We start from the raw sequence: 24,841 nt of genomic DNA, 5'->3' as shown, positions 1-24,841 counted from the left end.
TCCTGAAGTGGGCAAGGTAGAGTGAAATTAAAAACCCCACCCTCCCCACCCCCCCAAAGCAGGATGAAAGGCTACTACATCATTTTCACTGTGCCCACAACCTCAACACCTATGTACAAGCAGAAAAATGTCGTACTTTCTTAAAAGTCTATTTTCTAGAAATGACCAAACAACAAAAGTAAGCACACACTTGAAACAGTTCTTTGCAGCATATTTTCAGTTTTATTTATAAAAACAGAAGCTCCTTTAAAGTGTACAGTTAAAATCACAACTGTAAATTCAACCACAGCTGAGTATTATTTCAATAAAATATTCCTATCAACTGATGTAAAAATTCATTCGATTGTGATTTAAAACTCGATTCAGCTGGAAGATAAACTTACCAATACATTACTCATTCAGCAAATATTTATCGCACACTGTAAAAAATCCACTGGGTCCCTCCTGTTCATAGCAATGCCATGAAAATATTCACACATCAACTCTTCTTTTAAAAATGTAATTCTATATTTATGAATACAACAAAAACAACAACAAAAAATTTGCCAGCAAAATCCACCAAGGGTTTCCAAACTGCTGACGCCCCCACAGGGGGTAGTAACTGCATCATTATTGTACTTGCGTGTTTTCCCTTTGATCACCAAAAAAGTGACCTTCCAGCAGCTCTAATCTGTCTGTAACATTTTAATTATGCCAGGCAAAACGAAGTCACATAAACAAAAACAGCATGTGCAAATCTGGCTGCAATATTTACTCCATTGGTCTTTCAGATCAGAACTGGATCTCACTTTGACTACTCCAGCAAACTACAAAGACTGAAAGATTAATATAAGCTGAAGTAAAAACTACCAGTTCCTGAAAACTTAGGGAAACGGGGTCCTTCCCAAAAGGCTTGATAAGGCATTTGATTGCAAGATGTTGTGGTTCTAGTGGGGTAAAAAGTAGCTTGAGAAACTGTTTTTTTTCCCTAAACCTGGTTTTGCAGCCAAGACTGTTTGCATTTTTGAGCAAATGATTTAGTTTCATTGTCACACATGGCACTGATTCACCTCTTCGTTCCTCTTATGTTCTTCTCCCATACCACATTTTTTTCCATAACCCAGTGCTAGTGTAGCCCCAGACGAGGAATCCTTGCACCTAAGATTTAGCCAGGATTACAAACTTTGAATTCAAACTCCTAGGCACGTGCACCATCATTATATACGGTCATAGGGTATGGTGTTCGCGACACTACAAAACTGCCTAGGATTTCTGTTGCTATATGATCCTACTGAGCACAAATTCATAGTAGTAGGTGGTACAAGAAGGGTGAACATCTCTAAATGAGAAACACATTTAATATGATCAAGTTTCTACGTACAGGTGAGAATCTTGACCACTTGTAGCAAAGACAGCACAGGATACAGTGCGTGAAGATCCCCAAATTATACTCCAGGATTTGGTATGAACTGGGGGTATGCATCTGTGCAAGTCCTTTGTGTCTCTGCCTCTTTTTACACAACTGGAATAATGATAGTCATCTTTTTGACGTGTTTCCAGACCTATGGATGAAAAGCATTATTCAAGTGTTAGGTACATATTACTGTTCTCCTAAATGAAGTCCCACTGTTTTATAAAACGGATGATGTGTATGCCTGCTAAGACACCGCAAACCATCTCATTTTCATACTTGGGAAATAAACAGACGAAATAACGTATGGCAAAAGAGCTGATTACCTAAACTTCCCTTCCCACTTACACTTTTAAACTATTTTGAAGGAGACAGCCATCCTTACCTGGAGTATTCAAATTAATCTATTTCACTAAGTCTAAAAGACACTAAAGCCGTCATTTTAATTTAAGCACAGCAAACTAGAATGGATTCTAGTGCATCAGTCTAATTTAACAGTTAAATTAGTTAAGAAGCTTCCCAATTAAGAAAAGAACCTATACACGAAGCATCTTATTACATGTTTTAGAGCAAGTATTTGAGGCAGTGTGGCTATAAAGCAAAATACTGTAATTGGAAAGTGCTGAAAAAAGACTAGGACAGGTATAAGCTATTGCCCACATTTTCCTACTTGAGTACGTAACTTGCTATATGTAAACACCTATTGAAGTCTCTTATTTTAAGAAGCATTTAAAGTTTGAACACAAAAAGTACTGAGGATGTGTGGACCTCTGCTGATTAACACCACTTCCGAAAAAACAAATTCAAGCTGAAAAAACTGAGACACAAATAAAGAAATGCAACTCAAGAATAAATAGAAAACAACAGGTATAAACAGAGCAGGCATACACAACGTAAAAAAAAAAAAAAAAAAATTCAAAAGAACACTGCCTGAGTCAAATTGTGAAAACTTAAAAATTCTGTAAAAATAACTTTCCTTGAAGTAAGCTTTAATGACAAAGATTGTCACTGAAGTGATTTTAAAAAGTAACAAAAACCTTTAGATAAATATAGCTTTCCTTCAATGATCTGCAGATCGCAGTATTTTTAACTTACTCGACAACTTGAAGCTTACTAGTAAATGAAACTGAAGAAGGGAAAATCCTTCACCTAGCAAAAAAGGAAGAGTTACACAGAACAAAAGGGTGAATAATATGTTACATTCTAAAATGCTTTGCTGAGAAGGCTAAGGTGAATAATAACACAAGAAAAATCTAATTACATCCAGCTTTTGATAAACAAAGGGGAAATCAGACAAAATTTGCTAGGTTTTAGTGAAGCCTGTCATGTTTGAAGAGCACTTGGAGACGTTCAGCTTTAAGCTAGAAGTATTAACATGAGAACAAGTCCTTTTTACATACTGGAAGAGAAGAGCGGTTACCACTTTCTGAACAACAAGCTCACGCTATGCAGAAACTAATTTTTCATCCATGGATTTCAACAGCCAGAGACTCCATTATAAAGAAAGAAGTTAAAACTTGGACAGGAAGTCAACAGTGATAAGAAACAATGAGTATGTGGTGTGATGTTCAAGTCTGGCTCCACAACATGTGACTTTTCAAGAACGCAAAGAAATAAAGCTCAATCTCCTTTTCTTTTTGTTTTTGGCATCATCACAACAAAAACACAACAGGGAAATGGCTCAACGTTTCCTATTCATTATGTCTGGATTCAACTCATCTAACTAGTCTAATACCACAACAAAAAAATGAAGACACAAATCTGCCTTCCAGAGTGCTAGCAACATAAGATAAAAGATTATATGTAGCTACTTGAATTAATAACTAAGCCATAATGCCTGGATAGAGAAGGTTTTCCATGTGTCTTTTATTAAAAAGCAGATTCTGTATAAGGAAATAACTCCCGAATTGTTACTTTTTTTTTGATTGCTATTTATAATTTAATCTCCAATGGATTTGCAAACCAGTTACCCTCAATTAATTTTAAACACCTATCTTGAGAAATACAGCTTTAAAAGCAAAAGCTCTAAACCAACTTGGTTCCAAAACACTTATCATGAAAAACATAGGGAATAGCTTTGCTTCTTTCCACTTCAGTTTATTTTTTTGATGGGCACAAGCTGGTGAAAGGCATTTGGATGCAGAATAACTGGCCAGTTTTCAGCTGCTCACTAAAAAGCCTACGACTTCTCAAACCAGCTACAGTGATTTTAGAGCTTCAGAGTATTAGGATCTTCAGTTTAGACCTTTAAATATTGAGCAAACAAAAATGAAGAGCACTCTGTTGTAGCTCAGTTTCAACTCTACGTTACTTGGAGAGTAAACATGCTCTGATCTGTTAGGTTTATCACTGTAGGTTCTTAACCACTGCAACTTTTCAGACTCTTACTTGCCAAGTTCAAACAAACAAACCAACCCACCCTCAAACCAAAAAACCTTTGTATTTCGCTCATCATCGAGCAATCAAAAATTAGAAACATAACCCATTCTGTGTCAAGTCTGCGAGGTCAGGAAGGGGAAACAGCCTCCCAGTGAAAGATTGTCTTCAAAGTCATGCCAGGAGTGGAGGGGTAATGGGGAAAAGATTTAGTTTCACAAGTGTGACTGCTCATATTGGGAAGAGAGCGCCAGATAGATTCACTGCTAGCATGTAGCGAAGCCAGAGGAAAAGAGAATGCAGTTTTACTGACACAAGTGCTGATGTCTTCAGTGTTGCAGGAGCAGAGGTGATTTTCCCTTGTTTTCCATATTGTCCTCAGCCATTGCAGCCTCACAACTTGCTTCCCTGATGTTACATGTAACACAGCCCTTTGAAAAGGAACAAGAACACAGTAATTTAAATTCTCCTTTTTATATTTCAGAGTCAAATCCCAATAGCATGATACGTTGCAATCTCTTGAAACCTCTCACCAATGGGTAGAAGTCTCTTTAAAAGCAGAGATTACACAGATACCTTATTTTCAGAAGCAGGTACTTGCACCTCCAACTCTTCTTGTATCAGAAATTAATTCTTTGGTTAGTGGAACATACAGTTTTAGCTTTGAGATAAAAAGGCATGTGACTTCCTTGAATTTGAAGACCTTATCTTTCAGCTTTATAAGCAAGCTGCTCATTAAGGATCTGGACTGCAGACTGAACAGCAACAGTACTGACCAACAAAAAAAGGCTGAAACGCCCGAGTGTATTGACAGACCGGATTTTTCTTGTCTTGAGAAATGGCACAATATTGCAATAAAGTATTAAATCAGAAATTTTTGCATTGCATTCCTTTCTCCTGTCAGAAGCCTGTTTGCATTTGCAAAATGACAATCTATATTGGAAACATGACCTACTGCTTAGGAACAGTTTTGGCACCTTAGATGTCCAATACTTGTATTTGCATACCGATACATCTCATAACATTTCAGATGTAAACATTCAACAGAATTTTCTGCAAGACCACTGGACATCATTTTGCTAGCCGAATCAAACACGTGGTCCTAACCACAATAGGACACACAAGACTTTTATCAACAAGGTATTAGGAAAACAAAGACTAATTTTCTGGTCTTGTTCCAGAGCAAAGGGCATAGATTTCTCAATTTTGCTGCTCTAAGAATAAATACCACAGCTCAGAATGCCACATTTGAAAAATACTAGCACATAGAGCATGCAGTGCTGTCACAGACTTTAGACTTTTCTGTTGCATGAGTACATGAATGCAGCCTACTCTGCCTTGAAATTTTCTGCACAGCTCATCATTGGAGCTCTACATCTTTGTGGGACTAGTTCTGCCTTGCTCTTTTCTTCTCCATAGCACCTGGGAGCACTTTAAACCAATCAGGACATTCTCTAACACATACTAATGTAAATCAGAAGTAGTTTATCAGAGTGCCCAAGAGTTATACCGGATAAAATAATCAGGCATAAGATACCAAAATTCTTAAAGAATGAATCCACCTACAAAAAGCCAGCTATTTTTGTGTTTCTTACTATATGTCTGAACCTCCTCTATGATTATGAGCATTTTTCAGCTTGCTGAATACACTTACTCTAATCTTCACTAAGGTTCCAGTGTTACATGCTATTCAATCATAGCAGCAACCAACTTTATAAGAAAAGGAGCAAAAGACCTAACACCAACAGAAAAAAAACCATCACTAGATATAGACTCTTATGTACGAGTGCAACACTATTCCCATTCATCCAACAGCGTGACTGACAGACGTTGCTACAGGTGGTTCCTACACAGGATTTGCATACCTTGCAAAAAAATATAATGGAAAGACCTGTATTTTGGCATTTCTCATCTGGCTAGTGTACTCAAGCTCATTTCCTTCTTACATTTACACGTAATAACCATCAGTGTCCCCAGCACTGTAAGATCACATTGGCTAGAAATGGCACTGCCTCTGGCTAGCCAAAGCACAAATAAGCCACCAATTCCTTTCCCAGCTCCTTACTTGGGTGCTGATTTGCAGTGGGACAGTCTGGGTCCGGATCCACGTATGTACCTCCGCAAGCTCCTTCTTTTGCCCATCTGTAAACCAAGGCTGCTGCTTTTGCATGACTGTCAGCTTCTCCAGATCCTCCTTTAAAACTTCCTCTTTAACTCTGCAAGTAACAGACACCTGTGAACACAGCTGTACTAAATGTGGCAAGGCAGGCACTGATTAGAACCACGTTGGGAGAGTCTCTTCACCAGTATCTATGGCCACAGTCTAGACAGCAGCAGCCACTGAAAAGCAACTATACTTTGTTATACCTTATTCGCTTTGTAAAGCTTCTTTCAACACTGGCCTAACTGTCAGGGGGGTTTTGTTGGGGGTTTTTGGGTGTTCGGTGTGGGGTTTTTTGGTTCTGTTTTATTGTTTTGTTTTTTTTTAGATGTGGAATCTCATGACAAATTAAACATAAGCTAATTGCAAGCAACTTGCAAGTAACACGTATTTTTACCCCTTTATGCATTCAAAGTACAGGACAATAATCAATCCCCTTAACACTGCAGCAAAAAGGTTGCACGTTACCATATTTTAACTAATGGGGCAAATGGGGAAAAAAATAGACAAAGGAAATAGCCAGGGCGTAAAATGCACCAACAGTAAATTAAAACACCTTCTTGGAGTTTCATTGGTATGTGTGCTGTTTCCACGGTCTCATTTTTAATTCTACAGTTCTATGCACAATTCCAAACCACATGTCAGAAACTGTTGATGTTTTCCAACCTGTTAGGCATTTGGTAAGTCATTAGAACTTGCTCAGGTGCGTGATCCATCATCACCCAGGCTGACTCATGTTTGGATTTATGAGCTGTCCCTTTTTCTTCTGCTTCCCAATTCTTCTCTTCCTTGGGAGCTTCAGAAGAATCATTACTGGCAAAATACTTGCTGCTTTTGCCACTACCTGCTGAGAATTACCATGAAAAAAACATGAATGCAGATGCCCGAGAAATGCTAGTAATTCAGCACAAAAAGTAAAAGAACACCAGTGTATTATTACAAGCTAGTTCTGTAATACAAACACAGGCATTCCCAGATGATTGCTCTAGCAAGTGATTACTACCTACTGAGAATTCAAAGATAAAGTGCATTCTATTAAGTTACTCAAAATCTCCAAAGCTCTGTTTACTCTTCTCAAAAGTAATTGGCTCAACTTCTCTGCTGCTGTTTCAAGAGGTCCTGCTCTAGGCAGATTTACCTTTACTCAGACAAGATGCAAGCCAGTATCTAATGCAGAGAAAAGTGGTAACAAACAAAATGAAAGAGTGACTTACAGGTTAAAGGAATAGCTGCTTAGATTCCCATTTCCAGCTCCAGTGACTGAAACAAACTTGGTGTCAAACACTGAAAGCTGGTGAAAAGTAAAGACTACAGATCCTCTTATGGGATTTCCCATTCCCATTACAGTATCTTGTTACGAATTACCAACATGTTAGCAAGCCATCTAGCATCAAAGCACCAAACATCCAAATCTTGAACTTCCCTACCTGTGCCACAACCAGAAGTCTGGTTGGAGCCAGAGCCTAAAGAACCAGATAAAGCTGATCCACTGCCTGATGCTGCTGAGCCTGTACCTGACTGGGAGTCCTCGTACAGCGAGTGGTCAGTAAATACACCAGAAGCACAATGGCTAGCACTGTTACCACTATCTTCTGGATTATTGTCCTGGAGACAAAAATCAAAACACACACATCCATGGAAGTTACATTTTAAGTTTGAAAAAGGAAGTTCGTGCATTTACTAAATTTGTCACATGTTGACTAAGTTCTGCTATCAACTCAACAGGTTTGGAGTTTCTAGCTCTGAAATGAATAGCAGTCTAGAACTCAGGATAACACTCTTCATGGGCGAAATCAACAAGCATCCAGACTCTAGTTTACTGGTTTCTGTAGTAGATCCTTCCCCACTGGGTCAAGATATTGTACTATTGCATTAAGTTAGTATTTTCTCCTGGCAAGAAAGCAGGAGTCAGTTCCCTTCATGTCCTGTTAGATGGCATGAAGCAGCCATGCACATCAAGCAATGGTACGCAACAGAGAGAACAGGAGAGCCTTCCCCTGATTCACTATGTGACACTCACTGCTTCAGCGGCTACAGGTACACCAACTCCCCTTTCAGGACCCTACCCTGCAGTTTCAGCTGATCCAGCCTTTCCAGCCCAATCTGGATTCAGGAGCCAACATTTTTTTCCTTGCCTGCAGAGCTCAGATTCCTGCCTTTGAGTTTACCGCGGAAGTTGGAGAGGCCTTTTCTATGCCCATGTATGGAAACCGACCCACACGGATCCCTGTTCTTCGTTCATTAGCTGCATCCCTGGGAGACAGAGGGAGTAATTAGAAGCGTATCTTCCCTTTGTTTTGGTTCTCCACAGAGACTGTGGGACTGGGTGAAAAAGGATGCGGCACTAACCAAGTTCCACATGCATAAAAGCCCCAAACCCAAAATTCCTGCCGACAATTTAATTGAAAAGGCTGCTACCAAAATGCTGAGCAAAAGCAGCCTGTGGCAGCCTACACCAGAAGATCTCACATTTCTGTCATTTGCTAAGTGCCAGTACTGTAGCGTTACAAGTTCCCACGGGCGCAAGTATAAAGAGCTTTCTCCGCCTCCTGTGCTATTTGTGCCCTGCAGTCTACATAGCACAGCCACTGGAAAAAGCAGCTAACAAAATATGGTGACCCTGAAACACAGGTCATAATCACTGGTTTTGGTGACTGAACATCGTGGAAGTCAAGAGTTCCTCCTCTACATTAAAAATTTGCATTACTTACACATTTAGCTTCTGCACGTGCTTTAACACCAGTACTAATGGAAAGCTCCATAGGTTTTGGCAGCTCTTCTCGAAGCAAATTCAGCTGAAGCGGGGAGCTGCTCCGTGAGCTACTCAGCAGTAGGGCCTGGTGGCGCTGGCCCTCTTGCTGGTCCTCCGTGGATGTGGCAGAGGAGGCTGGAAAGGGCTGATCCACAGACTGCGGTGCTACTGGTGATGGAGCAGGAGGAGGTGGGGCTGGAGGTAGTGTAGTGCATGGATATGAAGAGGGGGGATAAACATACTGAGGGCTAGGAAGAAAGACATACTGAGGCATCTGAGCACACATGGGGAAACTCTGAAAAAATACAGCCATAAACGTGCCTATGTTTGGGGGATAAAGTGCTGGGCATGACTGCACTTCACAGCATAGCTGTGATGATGACACAGACTCAGGTTTTAACGAGCGAAGGGCAAGCTCTTCTCCTACAGAAGAGGCTGGAAAACTAGATAGTGGATCTGAATAGACAGGAAATCCCATAGGAGGAAGGACATTCATACTGGAGGAGCTCAGATAGGACACTTGTGAGGGAGAGAATGACTGTTTCTGAATTGTTCTCTTCTCACATGGAAGACTATTTCTATTTTTACTAGAAGAGTGGCTATCTGAGGACTGTCTCTGAGGTTTCTGGCGCTTGATTTTTCCATGTTTGCCTTTTTTACAGCTAGCTGGACTCATCTGCTTTGAAGGGGAATCTCCTAAGGAGGAAGAAAAATAGACACATTCACTGAAATGACAGACCGGGGGGAAAGAAAGAAAAAGGGACTCCTCCTGCCCCCGCCCCCCCCCCCCCCCCAAAAAAAACCCAAAACCCAAACATCCAGATAATTAAGTGTGGCTTATTCGGAGAGCTGACTTTCCTACGGATAATTCTTCCATATGCTACAGTGATGGATTTGCTGACATATTTACAGTATTTTCCTTCATGTCATCAACTTTCTTATCAACCATTTTGGCTTATCCCAATCAGATCTTTCACATTCCTTCAAGGGGAGGCAATAAACTACTTGAGATTTGCAGGGTTTATTGCAGTAATTATCTGCTTTGTGAAAAGTCTAAGAGCAACATCCAAGATGGAGCAGACCTTCTGTGTGGGCAATGCTGTTGTCAAGCCTTGGCAGTTCAACGGAAGTATTCTGTTTGCAGCCATAGTAAGATACTTGCTAAATCATACAAAGCAGAACCAGACTCCACCACTAGGCTGGTCTTTGTAAATCATCTAGTAAGTCTTTATTTCTCAAAGCTGCTGCCTACCTTGGCCACAGGAATGTCCGTTGTTACTTCTGCTCCCCTGTTGGAGGTAAGTCCTAAATGGAGAGAGCAGGATCCTCTGGCGGAACTTGTCAACGTAGTTCTGCTCCTCCTTTTGAGTGTGGGCTGACAACGTCTCTTTTGTTAGCCCAATTGGCTTTAAGTCCTCAGGTACCATAGTGAGACTCTGAGCATTCACAGGAGGCAGCTCAATTTGTTCACTTCCAACAGTGGTATCCTCCATTGTAGTCACTTCTTTGAAGAGGGAAGAAAATAAATCACTCACTCTTTGCTCTGGCCTTCTGGTGTGAACTCCCACAACACCCAGAGGGTTACACAGAGAACAGTCTCGTCTGAGCTACTGAGCAGATACAGGCTGCAGAGGTGGGAGGAGAGAACACCCTTTACACGCAAATATAGTTACCCTAACATCAGCTGAGCAAATTAGTTCACACGGTCGGGAAAACTTCAAATTCACTTTGAAGTTACAGAGGCACTTCTTTCTTTACACTTTCTTAGTACAATAGCAGTTAAATACTCATTTTTATGCTTCTTTCTGCATTAAAACGAAGTAACGCTGGCCCATTTGTCATTTTTATTTTAATCCTCAGTGGCCAAAAGCACATCGTTGTATTTGAGATATATGTGAAGAAGTTAAAGGGGAGAGGAAACAGTGCACTCTGTTAAAACTAGGCTTTATTAAAATACTGTAAAAATTTCCAGGCTCAAGTTTTCTTCACAGTGTCCCTAAAAGTACCTTAATTATATTTCAGAGTTCATATTCATGAGAACATATCTCAAATGGACAAAACCTTCTCACTGCGTACTTCAGTCCGGAAACATTGGATAAATTTCAAAATCAGTGAGTCGAGTCAGTGTTTTGCGAGTGCGAACAGTACCTGATTCAGGGTGTGGGACATGCACTATAGTGCTGCTGTAACTGCACTGGCTGGTGACAGACACCACACTTGGAGCCTTGTTGGACAGGGTCAGGTCTGCCAGAGGAGCTCCCACCATGCCTGCAGCTGTCTGGTCTTTCAGCGACTCTTCCCGATCAGCAGATACTGGAGTTTGGGAATTAACTGCTGAAAGGATAGCAGTATCTATTAGTAAATGACAAAGTTTCCACATGGAATTTCATTGCAAGCACTATGCTCCCAATTCATCGCATCCGACTGGTTCAGAAACAACCAATAACTATGCAGACTACTAAATAAGACAGTCTTATACACAAACAAATGTAACATTCACATGCCAGTGCAATGTCAGCACATACTAAACATGGCATAAAATGACCGAGCAACAGAAGGTTCATTTAGCAACAACAAACCACAGCTCTTCTGATGCATTCTACGTTCAAGGACTTAGTATTGTAGCTGATGCTTAATTGTGAGATCTAGACAAGGTAAGCAAATATCTACCACATAACCAAAATATCTGTGCTGTTAGTGTGACAACAATTTAAAAAGTGGACATAAACCTTGGAACGTACAACAGTGGCATATGAAAAATAAATCAGTTGTCGCGGCTCTGTTATGATTGTCAGCATACTTTGTGTTACCTTCCAATGCCTCGACTTCCTGCTGACTTTGCTGGACTTGCTTGTCATCTTCTGAAGATGACGACGATGTATTTGCAGAAGATTTAAATTTCCTTTTTAATGCTGGAATACTGCAGCTCTCTAGATATCTGAAATAAAAGCGTATCACAGGAAGCTCTCCCTGCTTTGTGTTTTTTCTCCATTTGGAGAGACAAATTTTTGAACAATCCAAACTGGAGATCCAGGGGTTGTTAGCTAGTATTTTAAATTCACTGTAGGAAGCTCTGGACACATATCTGCTTTCTAAGGAGTATTTTAAATAAAATTGATCAATTACTCTTGAATTACTCTTGGGGGGTGGGTGAGGTGCGCAGAGACAAGGGGAAAAAAAAAAAAGATTACATTATCCACTGGGTTAAAAAAATACCAATTTTTTATAAGTCATATCAACTTTCTGTTTTACACAGATGTTCTAGAAGTGGATATTGAGAAGACATTGACACATTTTGCCCATTGAAATTCTCTTAAGCTCCTGTTGCACCAATGGTGAAACTAGCAGTAGACAAACATCAATAGTTGCAAACAGAATCTTAGGCCCTAAATTCTTCATTACTGTGTAATTCAGATTGACTGAGCATTGGGATGGATTGCCCAGAGAGGCAGAAAACTTTACAAACAATCCCAAATTTATCTCAGAACTCGAAAGCCAGACAGTTTAGACCAATGCAAACTGCTTCGATATTTACCTTCCACCAATTAATCTTAAACTTATATCACTAAAATTGCTTCATAGTTTATTACCTGATGATACTATCAACACAATTGATCTGCTGATAGGAAGGGACACGCGGAGTCTTCTTTGAATCATCATAAAATGTGTTGCCTGGTCCTTCTGTGCTATCACTTCTCAATGTCTGAAGAAAACAGGAAGCAGCGTGCTTCTTCCCTAGAAAAGACGAAATCCTCAAAGACTCCTCTCAAAGGCATCTAAACACTAGCCCCACCAAGACACACCTATATAGATACTGGCATACATATGTATTACACAGGGATATATGGCCTATGACAGCACAGCTCTCATTACCAAGTTATTCTGCATTTTCATCTCAATTCACATGTTTTGAGGCAGGGGAGGGAGAAGGGGAAAGAATGCCTAAAAAGAAAAAATAAACCCCACAACGCCTTAATCATCCACTCAGAACAACTAGTAAACACAAAGAAAACAGCATAGAAAAAAAAAATATTGTATTTAAATTGTAAACAAAGCTGCAATTAATATTACTCTTCTCTCAATTTATACATCAGACTCCAACCTGTTATTTACAGCTTTTTATAGCATAGATACACTGGTCAGAGTAGTATCAACATTCACAGTGCAGTCCTCTTATCAACCAGACTAGGAGTTAATCATAACTTTTGTAGAGAGTATCACAGTGCAAAATGTTTTAATACAGATTCCTATGATATTTGAGGAAGCATCCAGTTTTCTTCATATATTTGTGCTAGGTACTAACTGCAAATAATGTGCATTAGCATAATATTAAACACTCAATAACTAAACCACTGCTCCAGTAGGAAGTGGGGCAGTGTTTTCCAACCTATGGATTGTTTCTGAAAGTCCACATAAAGTTAACTACGGGAAGCTTCCATAATAGACTTATACTTGCTACAAGCAAGTCTGCATTTTTACTAGAAAATGTTAAAATAAAATTAACCTAGAGAGACACAGATGCGTTCCTCCGTATCTCAGAGAGCAGTTAAAAAGTTATTGCATCTGCTGAGGGTTTTTTTGGGGTGGGGTGTTTTTTGTTTGGTTTTTGAATTTTTTTTTTTTTAAAAACCAAACACAAGAACAAAACACTTGCCACATTTAAGCCATGCTAAAATACTATCTTAAGTTCTTCAGCATAACACCAGCTAGCCAAACTCATGGCTACAGATGTACAGAAGTTCATGTTACCTTAAGGATCATAATTACATTAACTTACCTCCTAGCATTTCTGAGCTCACAGCCTTTTCATTTCCATTCTGTGTCTTGCTCCTTGACGCAATATACAGCTGCTGTCCCAGATTCTTTATTCGGTTGACATCTGCACAAACTTGTTGCAATGTCATCTTGAGATACATGAAAATGTGAAGTCAGAATAAAATGAATAAAAAGAGGCCATAGGAGACCATTAAGATGGTCTTGGGTTCTTGTATTCTCCAAACTGAAAGGGAATAGACTGTCAGCCTAAGCCTGGTATCTACTGGTATTTGTAAATTCAATGAATCTAATTATCACGGTTAATTTAATTAAATTAAATATGATATAGCTCAAACAGCCTCAGCACTTGAATGTTTTAATACTGATGCAAGCCTTGAGAGTGGAAATAAGCTGATGACTTACCCAGGAGCCTCACAAGGAAATTGGGTAATTGCAATGCTTGTTTTAGGACAGCACTGTTTCCACTCTCTTCTACAGCAGTCTACACAGTACCTCTAGTGCCCTTTTTAAAACAAAACAGAAAATCCCAAGCAAACAGAAACCCCTCCACATGCATCAATCCTCTTTCTGGTTGCACGGTTCTTCTGCTTTCTCCTCTGAGTCCACCGGTTCTTTGAGAAGACTGATCTTAAGCAAGTCTTCAATTTACTTTTATGAACTACCGTAGTAATCTGTTCATCTTAGTCAGCAAAATTAAGAGCAAAAATCCTCAAAAGCCAGCATTCTATAATTGACCAATTTAAGTACATTTAGCTTAAACGTAGCTGTATCTTCCCACTTCAGTAACGTCCATGATGAGTAATGCATATGTACACTGTAAAAATGTTCATTTTTAAAACTCTATTTTTACTGCTCTGCAGGCAGTGACACATTTTATAGACTTACTGGTTCCTGTATTTCCTCTGCACAATTCCCATTGGAGTCACTTGAAGATGCTATGCTGATATAGTGCTCATAGGAGCCATTGCTTTCAAGGCTTCCATAACCACTGGAAACATTGCTGTGAACTGGCTGTGTGAGGGGAAAAAAATAGTAATTAAAAAAAATCATCCTCTTAGAGAACAGAAAGAAGGGAACAATGTACTTTGCAACACAGAACTTCAAGCAAACCAAGAAAATTAAGTGAAGAGTCAGTATTGCTCTGGGCTCTACCACTTGTGCTTGGGAAAAATTCTCTGCCGTGCTTAAAGCTGTTTCAGGATGCAGATTTATCTTTCAACATAAAGACTTGGCAAATATGTCAAACAAACAAAATATTTTCTTCTAATCAGGTGGGCTACCCAGAGCCGTATTTTTAATGCTGTCACACAAGCCTGTCTCCATTTAGAACTTTCCTTTCAGACCTTTTAAAAGAAGATCCCCCCAAAGTAGTGTGCTAAACAGACCCAAGTTTCTTTAGCCTCTCATTCAGAAGGCCAGCCAAAGAATTTTGAAATTCTTTCATCATCTTTACCTGCAGAAGCAGCTTGTAAATTTGTCCTTGCAATTCTCTTATCTCTTTCTCAACACTGCTCATTTCTTTACTTCTTGCAGCAAAGACATCTTCATTCAAAGGGCTTCTGGAGAGAGCCAACAAAATGTCACTATTAATTCTAATTTGATGAAGAAAAGGTAGCTATAAACAGAACAGATTTTTGTTTGTTATCATCATTATTTTATCTTGATTGCTTCGCTGAATCAACACAAAGGGACGTCATCTGTTCCGCGAGCAGCTCTGCTACAGTAGTGGGGCACTGCTATGAGCGCAGTGCTTCATGTGAAGCCCCAGCAAAGTCAGTACACCAGCATAGTGACACAAGTTAAGGCTGACAAGCATCCACCCCTCTGCCTCCTTCACTGAGAAGACAAATTCACACCCCATACAATCTTGAATAAAAGATCACTTTGAAAAGTCAAAAGGCCACCCCAATAAGCCATTTCCTAGAAAAGAAACCAGGTAAGAGGAAGGCGAACAGTCGTATTTCCAAATCTCTTGGAAACTAAGGAAAAACATTGGAAAAAATAACTTGCACATTCAATACTAATTGTGTTTTTAAAAGAGGTTACCTTGGCAAATATTCAGATTCTGTATCAAGTGAATGTTCCAGAAGACGACAAGCCAAAAGTGATTTTGGCTACATGTCTGTCAATTAATGGTTTTTTGTGTGAGCCAATCATGAATGAATGTCAACTAATTGTTAAAGTGATCTACTTTTTACATTGCTTTTTAGCTTTTACTCAGTTTGTCTAAAACTGGTATTTTGATTTAGACATGTCCATTGTCACCGTATTTGAAAATCAACCATGTGCAAAAAACATATGCTAAAAAAAAAAAAAAGTTGGCTTTGCCTTTTACTTCAAAGTAGTTTACTTATTTTTGTACTTAATAAACAAGACTAATCCTGTTCTGAAGGAATGGGCTGCAAGACAGATGGCTAGGTAGTTGTCGCAGACTGCAGGAGCAACATTACATCTCTAGTTCAGTACTGAGACTGTTTTGTTTTGCAGAGCATTAAATGAAAAGCACTTTAATAGATCAATTCTACAACTGACTTACGTCCGGACTTTGTGTCGGCCAATGATGAATACTACTTTCCTGCTCCAAGGATTCACAAAACTGGACCAGCTGGTATCCAGTATGACATAATCCCCGTTTTGAGTACAAAATCTAATAGGTAAATGTTCAAAAGGGGGTTGGCCAGCAAATTTCAGGACTGAAAAAAAACAATCAAGAAACAAGGTTTAGTTTACATTATGACACAGTAGTGCAAGCACAAACACTAGCGACTGGGGTCCTTTAAAACTTTGGGTTTGAATTTGCTTTGATCTCAAACTGGTTGAATTCATTAATTAATTTATTTCTGTCTAGACTGCAGATCAGTCACACGTCAAGCAATATGATAATGAAAGAATGTTAAAACCAGTAGAAATTCCTCTTAAAGCAACCATACTTACTTTTCCGGTGAACAGCAATCATCAAAGGACGATCTTCCGGGTGCAAATACATCAGTATGGATGTTCCAATTAAATCTTGAGGTAAGTAACCCAACAAAGGCACTGCTCTGAAACCCAAACACATTATCACTTATTATAATTTAGTTTTGTTTTTAGTTATAATATAGTTTTGAGTATTTACATCCTTAACCCTTTGTTTGTCAGTGAAGTCCCCATGCATGATCTCCAATGGCATGAACTAAGGCTACAGAACGTTTTCCAGCCCATCTAATAATCCTCCAGTGCAATGCAGACACGTAAATACCAATGACTAACATTTCTGTCCTTGGAGAGCTAACAGATTTTCACATTTGCAGGCAGTTTTGTGCTTGTCTATATGCAAAGAAAAAAGAAAAGGTATCTTGAAGAAAGAGGTCACAGGCAAAATGTCAGTAAGAAATCTGACATGGATGCTGCAACGTGTGCTGTAAAAACACTCTTGTGGCTTTGCAAGAGACAGCCTTAGTCTGGCCAAATTTATTTGACCCAGCTCAGTACAGCTGTATCTCCATACTGTGATCCCCAGAGATTTGCATTGTGTGGGTTTTCCACTGTCTGCGTTACCACAGGTCCCCATTGCCCTGGATAACGAAAACTGACTGCACTTCTGTTTAATTCACATTTTAAGTCAACAAAGGAGATTACGTCTGTGGAGTTCTAGATGTTTTCCCATGAGTGGACTAACGCAAAACTACATTGTTTAATTAACTATTGCCAACTGCACAGTTCAACTGCTTTACTTGGGTCTCCAGCTGCATCACCAAAGGATTTTTTGCTACCTCTCCATACACATCTCACAGGTCTTGAGACTCAAATCTCACCTGTCATCTATCTCAAGAAAAACACATCCAGGCGTGTGAGTGGTGGTGAAGATTCTTTTATCCGTAGGAATTCGAGGAGCTAATAGGAAAAGAAATATTTACTGAAACAAAGTACGCACTAAGACAGAAAACCTGTTACTTTTGCTCATGATAGAGCGTTATTGGCTCCTGATCTTTTTAACTGTTCACTGTTTTCTGACCAGTAACTCATTACACATTTTTAGGTGCTAGAGACTTCTCTCAAAAATAAAAATAGCGAGATGAGGTCAAATGCTTCGGGGCCTTGCAAAGAAGGCACAGATGCTCTGGATTCACATGCATGCACACACACGCAAACTGGAAGTTACATGGGTGAGACTACCCAAGCATGAGTTCTAAGCAAAGGAAGCAGACTTTCATATACTGCATTTTCCTGTTAGCTTGCTCTTTTCACTGGAGTCTCCTGACTTGCCTTCATATCCAGAGTGAATTTTCTCAGCCAAAGCTAAGCAGCAGGATTCTGCATCCACATGGACAGAAGTACGCACATGGACCAAGTACGGGGTGATTCGGAAGGGGTAACAACGCATTTCTTGTTCTTGATCTTTACCACCCCTGAGGAAAAGTAAAAGGGATTAATTAACACGCTGGTTTCAAGACTCAGATACTTTACGCCAGGGCTGAGAGCCCTGCACAGAGAAGTCATGCTGAGCACACAGACCCAGCTAATCAGAATGTCCCGAGGTCCTCCGCACACTCCCTTGCGCTCCAAGGCCAACACATTCAGCAATACTGGTCTTGCTCCCCTTAAAACCAAGTAGGTGTTTTGCCTCCAATACTTGCATTCAGAGGCTGTTCTAGAAATGTCATTACTTTAATGGTTAAAGACCACCTTCTAATTCTCAGTCCAAATATATTCATGAGAACCACTCATTTGGTCTTGTGCTCTCCTTCAAGTTAAACAGTTCTTTTTCTGTTTGTTGTTTATTCTCTACCTTTTTTTTTTTTTGGGGGGGGGTGGGGGGAGGGAGGAAGTCTGTCTCTATCAAGTTGTTTCCACTGACCTACGTAAGTAAGACCCCTCCAGCCTCAGCTCACAAACAGTTGTTGTTCTTTGATTGTCTCCCTCCCATGAGAATTTGTCTTCCTAGAATATGTGTGAGCAGCAGCAGCACACAACATTCTAGATAAGATCTTAGCCAGCAGGGCTTTGTAACAACTGCATTAGCGATTGCCTATTTCTATTGCGAGTGCTTTTTCACCTGTTGTAACTGCAGTATCTTACCCAGCTCTGACAGAAAGAATTGAGATAAATTTTTGGGCATTATCACTTACACTAAAAGTTACTTACTTATTCCACACTTAGTTTTGTGAAATGTTTCTAGAGAGAAGTTAGCATCATAAAAACTACTACTGACAGCTACCCCTTTTGGGGGGCGTGGGGGGGAAGATACAAATGGAAATTGGATGTAGCAGAAATTTAACCCACAAAAACCATTTTCATACTTAAGCCTAGTGTGTGCTTGTGAAAAAATATTTTTACTCATGAAGCCCACATAATCAAAACAATCTGCTATATAAAGGAAGGAGAGCTGTCGTATGAAAATCTGAAGAAAAACTATTGCAAAATGTTTATGTATCCTACACAGTTCCCCCAACTTAAAACTTGTATCTGTCCTGCTATATTTATTGCAAGTGCCCTTACACAATTCAAGAGACAAAGGTGATTTTAGAGCTTGGGCTTTTGAAACACCAATGAATGAATCAATGATCGATTGAAAGATGGAATAAGTATTACATCTGCTCAGAAGCAAACAGCTCTTGCTGAAATCAAGAGACCACCCAAGTCTGGAACAGAACTGCACTGAAGATCACAGGACAATTTTTTTTTTTTTTTTTTTTTTTTTTACACTCTCCTCCTTTTAGCACTAAGAATAGCCAGGCACAAAGCAATAAACTGCATCCATAGTGACAGCAAGTAGTATCTCACAATTCAGGCCTCATACTGGGACTCGGATGACTGAGTTTCTGTTACTGCTGCCATCACAAACTCTCGAGCAATCTTAAGCAAAACACCCTTTGCCTCCACTCTCAAACTGGGAGCAGCAGTTTTTCACAAGATCGTTCTTCTCCTGCACAACAGTACTGAAGGAAACCGATAGGTCCAAAAGAAACATGTATGAACAGTTTTCCTTCTATCCCCATGCAAGTTTAAGCATCACTATGGGAAAGATATCCAAAACATCCTGCTGGATGCCAATATTAAACACAATAAGCCAATTTTGTAATGGAGTTCCACGAGCTCACAGTGGTCAGCTGTAATAACAGAACACTCTTTCTGCCCAGTACTGTACCCTTTGACCAGCCTTCACAAACATAAAACTGTAATAATGTACTTGCCTGATCCTGCAGAAAAAGGATTTCACCTGGGCATATTCATACAGAGAAGCTAACAGGAAGAACACACATTGAAAGTATCAGTTAATATGCTTAAAAAGGTCACACCTATCAGAATTATTTTAAACTCTGCATTCTCCAGACTTTCTGAGCAAGACCAAAGTCTCACAACCTGCTCTTTATTAGCTACCGAATTAGCTGTTCAACAGTCCGCTCCCACCTCAAATGTTATCTCTCTTCTCCAGCCCACTCACTCTTGGAGAAATGGCTAACCTGGAACTAAATTCAGAGGAAACACATATGATCTAGAAAACTCCTTTCCGCAGTGCATCGCTACGGAAAGGAAAGGTGAAAATTCCTGTCTTTATGAGCCACATACCAAAAACTACATACAGCCAAGAGTTATAAGGAGAGGAAAATTCAGTAACAGTTCACAGCAAGACAGTAACAACAACTCCACAGGGGTGCCACTGCTCTGCTGGGTGGCTTCCAAGTTGTGGAATCCCTGGCACATTAGCGCTAGCAGCCTCTGATATCTCACATCCTTTGGTAGCAAGGATTTTGGACTTCCCAGCTCTGATGCCAGAATAGCCCCACGGCCAGACGGGCACAAGACACAGCCTTGGCATGTGAGCTACACTTGAATTGCTCACAAATAACACAGGACTCAAAAGTCACCATTTAGGCACATCCAGCACTAAATAGCAAGTCAGCTTGAAACTTGGGTTCAATGAGCTACCTTCGCAGCAGGCTGCAAGCGGACCATAAAGACAAAGCACCTAAGCAACTGTAAGATGTAGATTAAACAACTTTAAACTCACAATTAGACCCTTACTTTCTTTTTAAAAAGCAGCAGTATTTGGAACGAGTAAGATGGTACACAAAACAATGAAGTATCTGCCTTTTACCTACCCCAAGTAAGAGTTAAGCCTCTGGGAGACTAGCCAGGACTAGCTGCTTAGCTACTCACGTTTTCAAAGTGGAAAGGGAACAAGTGTGGCCTATGTACATTGCTAGTATAAGCATTTAAAATGAACAACTGTTCTAGTCTCATTCTGCAAAGACAGAAAGACACATAAAGCATTTAAGAGCATTGCCAAGTCCCACCTGTTTGACTTTCCATGTTCCACAGTGGCAGGTGGGACTGATCGGTGTGCGTGTAGAACACGCTCACATCCTGAGGGACAAGCAGCTCTACAAACCGGGAGGAGTCCAACACTTTCTTCTTACAGTTTAGAATGGATGCTGCCTGCTCAGAAATATGCAGTATGCGTCCAGAAAGCAAGGAAAACACAGCCACAAAGGTGTCCTGGAAAACAAACATTGTTAAAGGCAATCCTCCCCCAACACGTGGGAGTGATACTGTAAGGATAAAAACCCAAAACAAAACCAACCCCCAAACAAACCAACCAACCCAAAACCACCGCACACCACAACTGAAGACACAGGTTCAAAAATGCGTTCTGAAGTTAGCATCCAATTAAAGTTGTGCGTGAGCTACTACAATCTCCAATGCTATAGTAGCTTACTCAGGATTTACAAATGCTAGTAAGACTGCAATATCAAAATTGAAGCAGATGACAGCGATGCTTGCCATTGTCCAGAATGACTGGTTATCACTCCACACACTTCTCCCCAAATTTCAGAGTATTCACCACAATTCCACATACAAAAATATTCTGAGAACTTTTCAAGTAGAAAGCATTTGCAGTATTTCTGATATGGCATCTAACAGTACTGAGTCTCAAGAAACACTCTTTCCTCTGAGGCAGAGCCAGAAAGCATGACACATACTGCAAATCAAGGAAAAAAAAAAAAAAAATTAAATCCGGGAGTACAAATTGAAACCAAAGCCCCTCACAACTATGGACTTGATCAGCTTTGAAAACATTCTGCTAAGTCTGTCTCAAGAGATTACTATGCCGTAAATGAATTCTCAAATAAGACTCTCAAAGAGGTACCTGTTGCTTCGGGGCGGGGGGAGGGGGAGAAAAAAGAAAAATAGGTATTTCTTCACTTACTGCTGTTGGGTACCCTGAGTCAGCACAGATAAGTTGTTACCTTGGTCTACCTTTAAGAACACAAAGGCCTGTCTGGCTAAAACGTAAAAGCTTTTCAATTTTACACATTCCATTTCCACAAAACGATGTAAGGAGACTAAATAGAGAGTGAAACAGCAAGTGACAAACTCCTTAATTGTGCCCGAATTCCTTACAGTGTTTTTTGGAGTGTGTTCAGATGCAACTGCCACCAATTCTTCTATGCTGTATGTCATCACATCTGTCTGAAACACTCTTCGGTCATTCAGAGCCTGGAAAAAGTCATTGTTTGCTAATTGAAAAAAAAAAACAGGAAAAGCAAAGCAAACACAAGGAAGTCAGTAAGGAGACTATTTTGAAAGTATTTCTTACAGCCCTTGTACTTTTGTCATCTTTTTGGTGAAGTCCAAGGTGAGACGAGGAAGGTCTGTGTAGTGACAAAGGAAAAAGGAATACTGATTATACTACCGAAGTGACCTATTTATGTTACAGAAAGCGAGCATGAGGAAGTAGAAAGGACAGAACATGATGGCAAAAGAACAATTTTAGCTACTTAGTTCTATTGGAAAACACACCGACTATCCAGCAATTTTTCAAAGTGGGACGGGAATGCTGTTTTTTCAATATACACAGACAGTTATGAGTAGGCACCTATTAGCTATAGAATTCTGAAGGAAAGAGAAGCAGTAGGTGGACATTTCAATAGGAAAGATAACATGATTATTTAAAAACAAACAAACAAACAAAACAAAACCCACCCACAGTGCTTCAGAAAGTCAATTTTTTTGCAGGATAACTGGAATGCTTTAATTTGCTTTAATGTTATTTGTTGCCAGACACGTCTATTCAAATCAAGCTGCTGTGTAGCTTCTACGCTTCCAGATTTTTTTCCACACATACCTTGGATCTGTTGGACACACTGCAAGGCATAGTTGAGAGCGCTGATGGTACTGGGCTTGCTGGAACTCCTTTTCTCTTCAGGCAAACACCTTTTCATTTCTTGGATCATCATCATCAGATCTCTGTGAGACTGGCTCCAATTCAGCTGCTCACTGTAAAACAGAAGTTAAACTTTACTGGAGACTTCTGGTATAGGAGCTTCTTTTCTGCCAAATAATTAAAATTATTCACTACATTAACATTTTACGGGCTTGGCCGTGGAGTCACAGAATATCCGGAAATGTCCTAATGCTCATTTGTTTTATTTCCTGTTTTATCTTTCTCCTTTCCAACTCCAACATGTCATGGATGGCAAAGCCACATCATAACCAATCTGCTTGCTAAGATGCTTAGCAACTAAAATTAAGCTGATGTCTACTCTAGATTTTCTAAGTCTCACTGGTATTAAAATTGTGAATAGATGCTGATTCTGTATGTATAGAAGTCTTTCTAGCCTTGAAGTCTGCATCTGCTTATCAGCACTTCAGGGAAACATGAGGTCCTCGGAATACACCTGATGCAAAGATTTAATTCCTCATGTGATTCAGGAGCCTTCGTTATACTCTTAACAGAGTCATTGGCCTCAACAGCTGCAAGATTATTAACAAGCAAAAATCTCCCTCTTCTTACTTTTGCTCATTTCACTGACTGAAGAATAAGCAGTCAATAGCCTTAAAACGCAGATTGATTCTAATCCTACAGATGAGATATGAACGCTGTTATTTTAAATAAGTTTTGTCCATTTGGCATTTTTATTAGTATCATACTCTTACTATCTAAATCACCAAATAAGTATTGCACATTAACTTTACAAGCCAGTTCAACACTGCATACATTACAGCTCTTAAATGGCTTTTTTTTTTTTAATTAAAAAAGAAAAAATTAGCACCTCATTGAACTTCTGAACTTTCAAGAAAAGTACTGTTTAAGTAATTTCTGCTTTACTACTGTTACTATGGTCTTTAGATTAAGTATATATAGAAGCCAGAGAAGGGTCGATGCCGTATCTGGATCAGTCAGCCTAAGAACGAGACAAACACCTAATGAGGAGCCACGCAGCAGTAATTAACCCACAGGCGAGAGCACTGCGGCCATCACGGTTTGTGATTCCGGCAAGCTTCCCGCGTACCGAGTAAGCGAGCCCCGACAAGACCTCCGGGTCACAGCTCCCCGGGGCCGCCGCTGGAGTCAAGCGCACCGCTGCCAGCACCGGGGCAACCGGCCCGACACGCTGCCGAGAGTTACCTGTTGACTTGGCTGTGCCTCACGAAACTTCCGTCTGAACCGCCATTCGCCTCGCAGCTGCAGAAATCGGTTCTGCCAGAGCTCGGCCCGTTACGCTGGCTCCCGCCGGAGCTGACTCCCGCACAGGGCGCGCAGCGCAAGCCCGCGGCCCCCCGCCGCCGCCCCTCCTGCCGCCCCGAGCCGGCAGGGCCGGGCGCCGCCTCTCGCTCGTCCCCGGCAGCGGCAGCGCAGGCGGGGCCGTGTCCCGAGCTGCCGCCTCGGAGTTTGCCCACGTCCATCTCTGATCCGCGGAACGCCGCAACGCAGGGGCCTGGGCGGCCGCGGCCCGGCTCCTCAGCACGGCCGGACGCTCGGCCTCGGCTGCAGGGGACCGGGCCTCGCGGGTCGTCTGCCGGGAAGACAACCGCCGCCTCAAGGGGAGGCGGGAGGCGCGGGCCCGCCCCTCGCTGCTCGGTCCGGCCGGTTCCCGTCCCCCCGCGCCGCGCCCCCTCCCCTCACGGGCAGGCGGCGCCTTCGGCTCGCGGGAGCGGACGGCGGCACGGCTTCCAGTCACGGGGCGCCGGCTGCTCCCGGGCGGCCACCGCTTCGCCTTCCCGCCCCGCCGAGCCCCCCCCCCCGCCGTACCCGCTGCAGACTGGCAGCGCCGGCTGCCGAGCGAGGCCGCCCTCAGGCGCCGCGCCCCCGCCCCCCGCCCCGTTGCGTAACGGCGGCCGCACGCGGCGGCCCCGCTCCCACACACCTCGGCCGCGTGCGCCGCGCCCCGCCCCGAGAGAGAGGAGGAGGCGGAGCCAGGGTTGGAGCCGCTTTATTGGAGGGGGACGGCGCGCGGCGGGGCGGGGCACCGCCCCCGGGGCCGCTCGCCCCGCCCCTCACGCGCCGCCGCACGCAGCCCCCGTGCGCCCGCCCCGCCGCCACGTGCGGCACCGCCCCCGGGCGGAGAGCGGCGGGGCCCGGCCCGGGGCCTTCGGCGCAGCCCATCGGCGCCCCGCAGCC

The 24,841-nt window shown here is 41.5% G+C and overlaps 1 protein-coding gene across 2 annotated transcripts; it reads right to left on the bottom strand.

The window, feature by feature from the left end:
- Positions 1-224: 224 nt before the first annotated feature.
- Positions 225-24,126, bottom strand: PER3 (period circadian regulator 3). Of its 2 annotated transcripts, XM_075721448.1 has the most exons (22): positions 23,849-24,126; positions 22,565-22,716; positions 21,841-21,956; positions 20,733-20,934; positions 19,629-19,677; positions 17,701-17,843; positions 17,250-17,328; positions 16,390-16,496; positions 15,992-16,148; positions 14,909-15,014; positions 14,341-14,466; positions 13,457-13,583; positions 12,270-12,414; positions 11,490-11,617; positions 10,828-11,013; positions 9,932-10,183; positions 8,639-8,874; positions 7,355-7,532; positions 6,594-6,774; positions 5,832-5,982; positions 4,080-4,197; positions 225-1,541 (listed from the first exon to the last, which is right to left on the bottom strand). In XM_075721448.1, the coding sequence occupies exons 1-21, from the start codon at positions 24,124-24,126 to the stop codon at positions 4,096-4,098; spliced, it is 3,201 nt and encodes a 1,066-aa protein (XP_075577563.1). In that variant the 3' UTR covers positions 225-1,541; positions 4,080-4,095. The 2 variants fall into 2 exon arrangements, with proteins under 2 accessions (XP_075577563.1, XP_075577562.1); XM_075721447.1 differs by lacking the exons at positions 19,629-19,677; positions 20,733-20,934; positions 21,841-21,956; positions 22,565-22,716; positions 23,849-24,126 and having other exon boundaries at positions 8,639-9,375.
- Between the last annotated feature and the right edge of the window lie 715 nt (positions 24,127-24,841).

The sequence above is a fragment of the Pelecanus crispus genome, chromosome 15 (genome assembly GCF_030463565.1).
Source record: "Pelecanus crispus isolate bPelCri1 chromosome 15, bPelCri1.pri, whole genome shotgun sequence".
NCBI classification, from domain to species: Eukaryota; Metazoa; Chordata; class Aves; order Pelecaniformes; family Pelecanidae; genus Pelecanus; species Pelecanus crispus.
The sequence above is the reverse complement of the archived record's forward strand: the minus strand, read 5'-3'. Positions and strand labels throughout refer to the sequence as shown.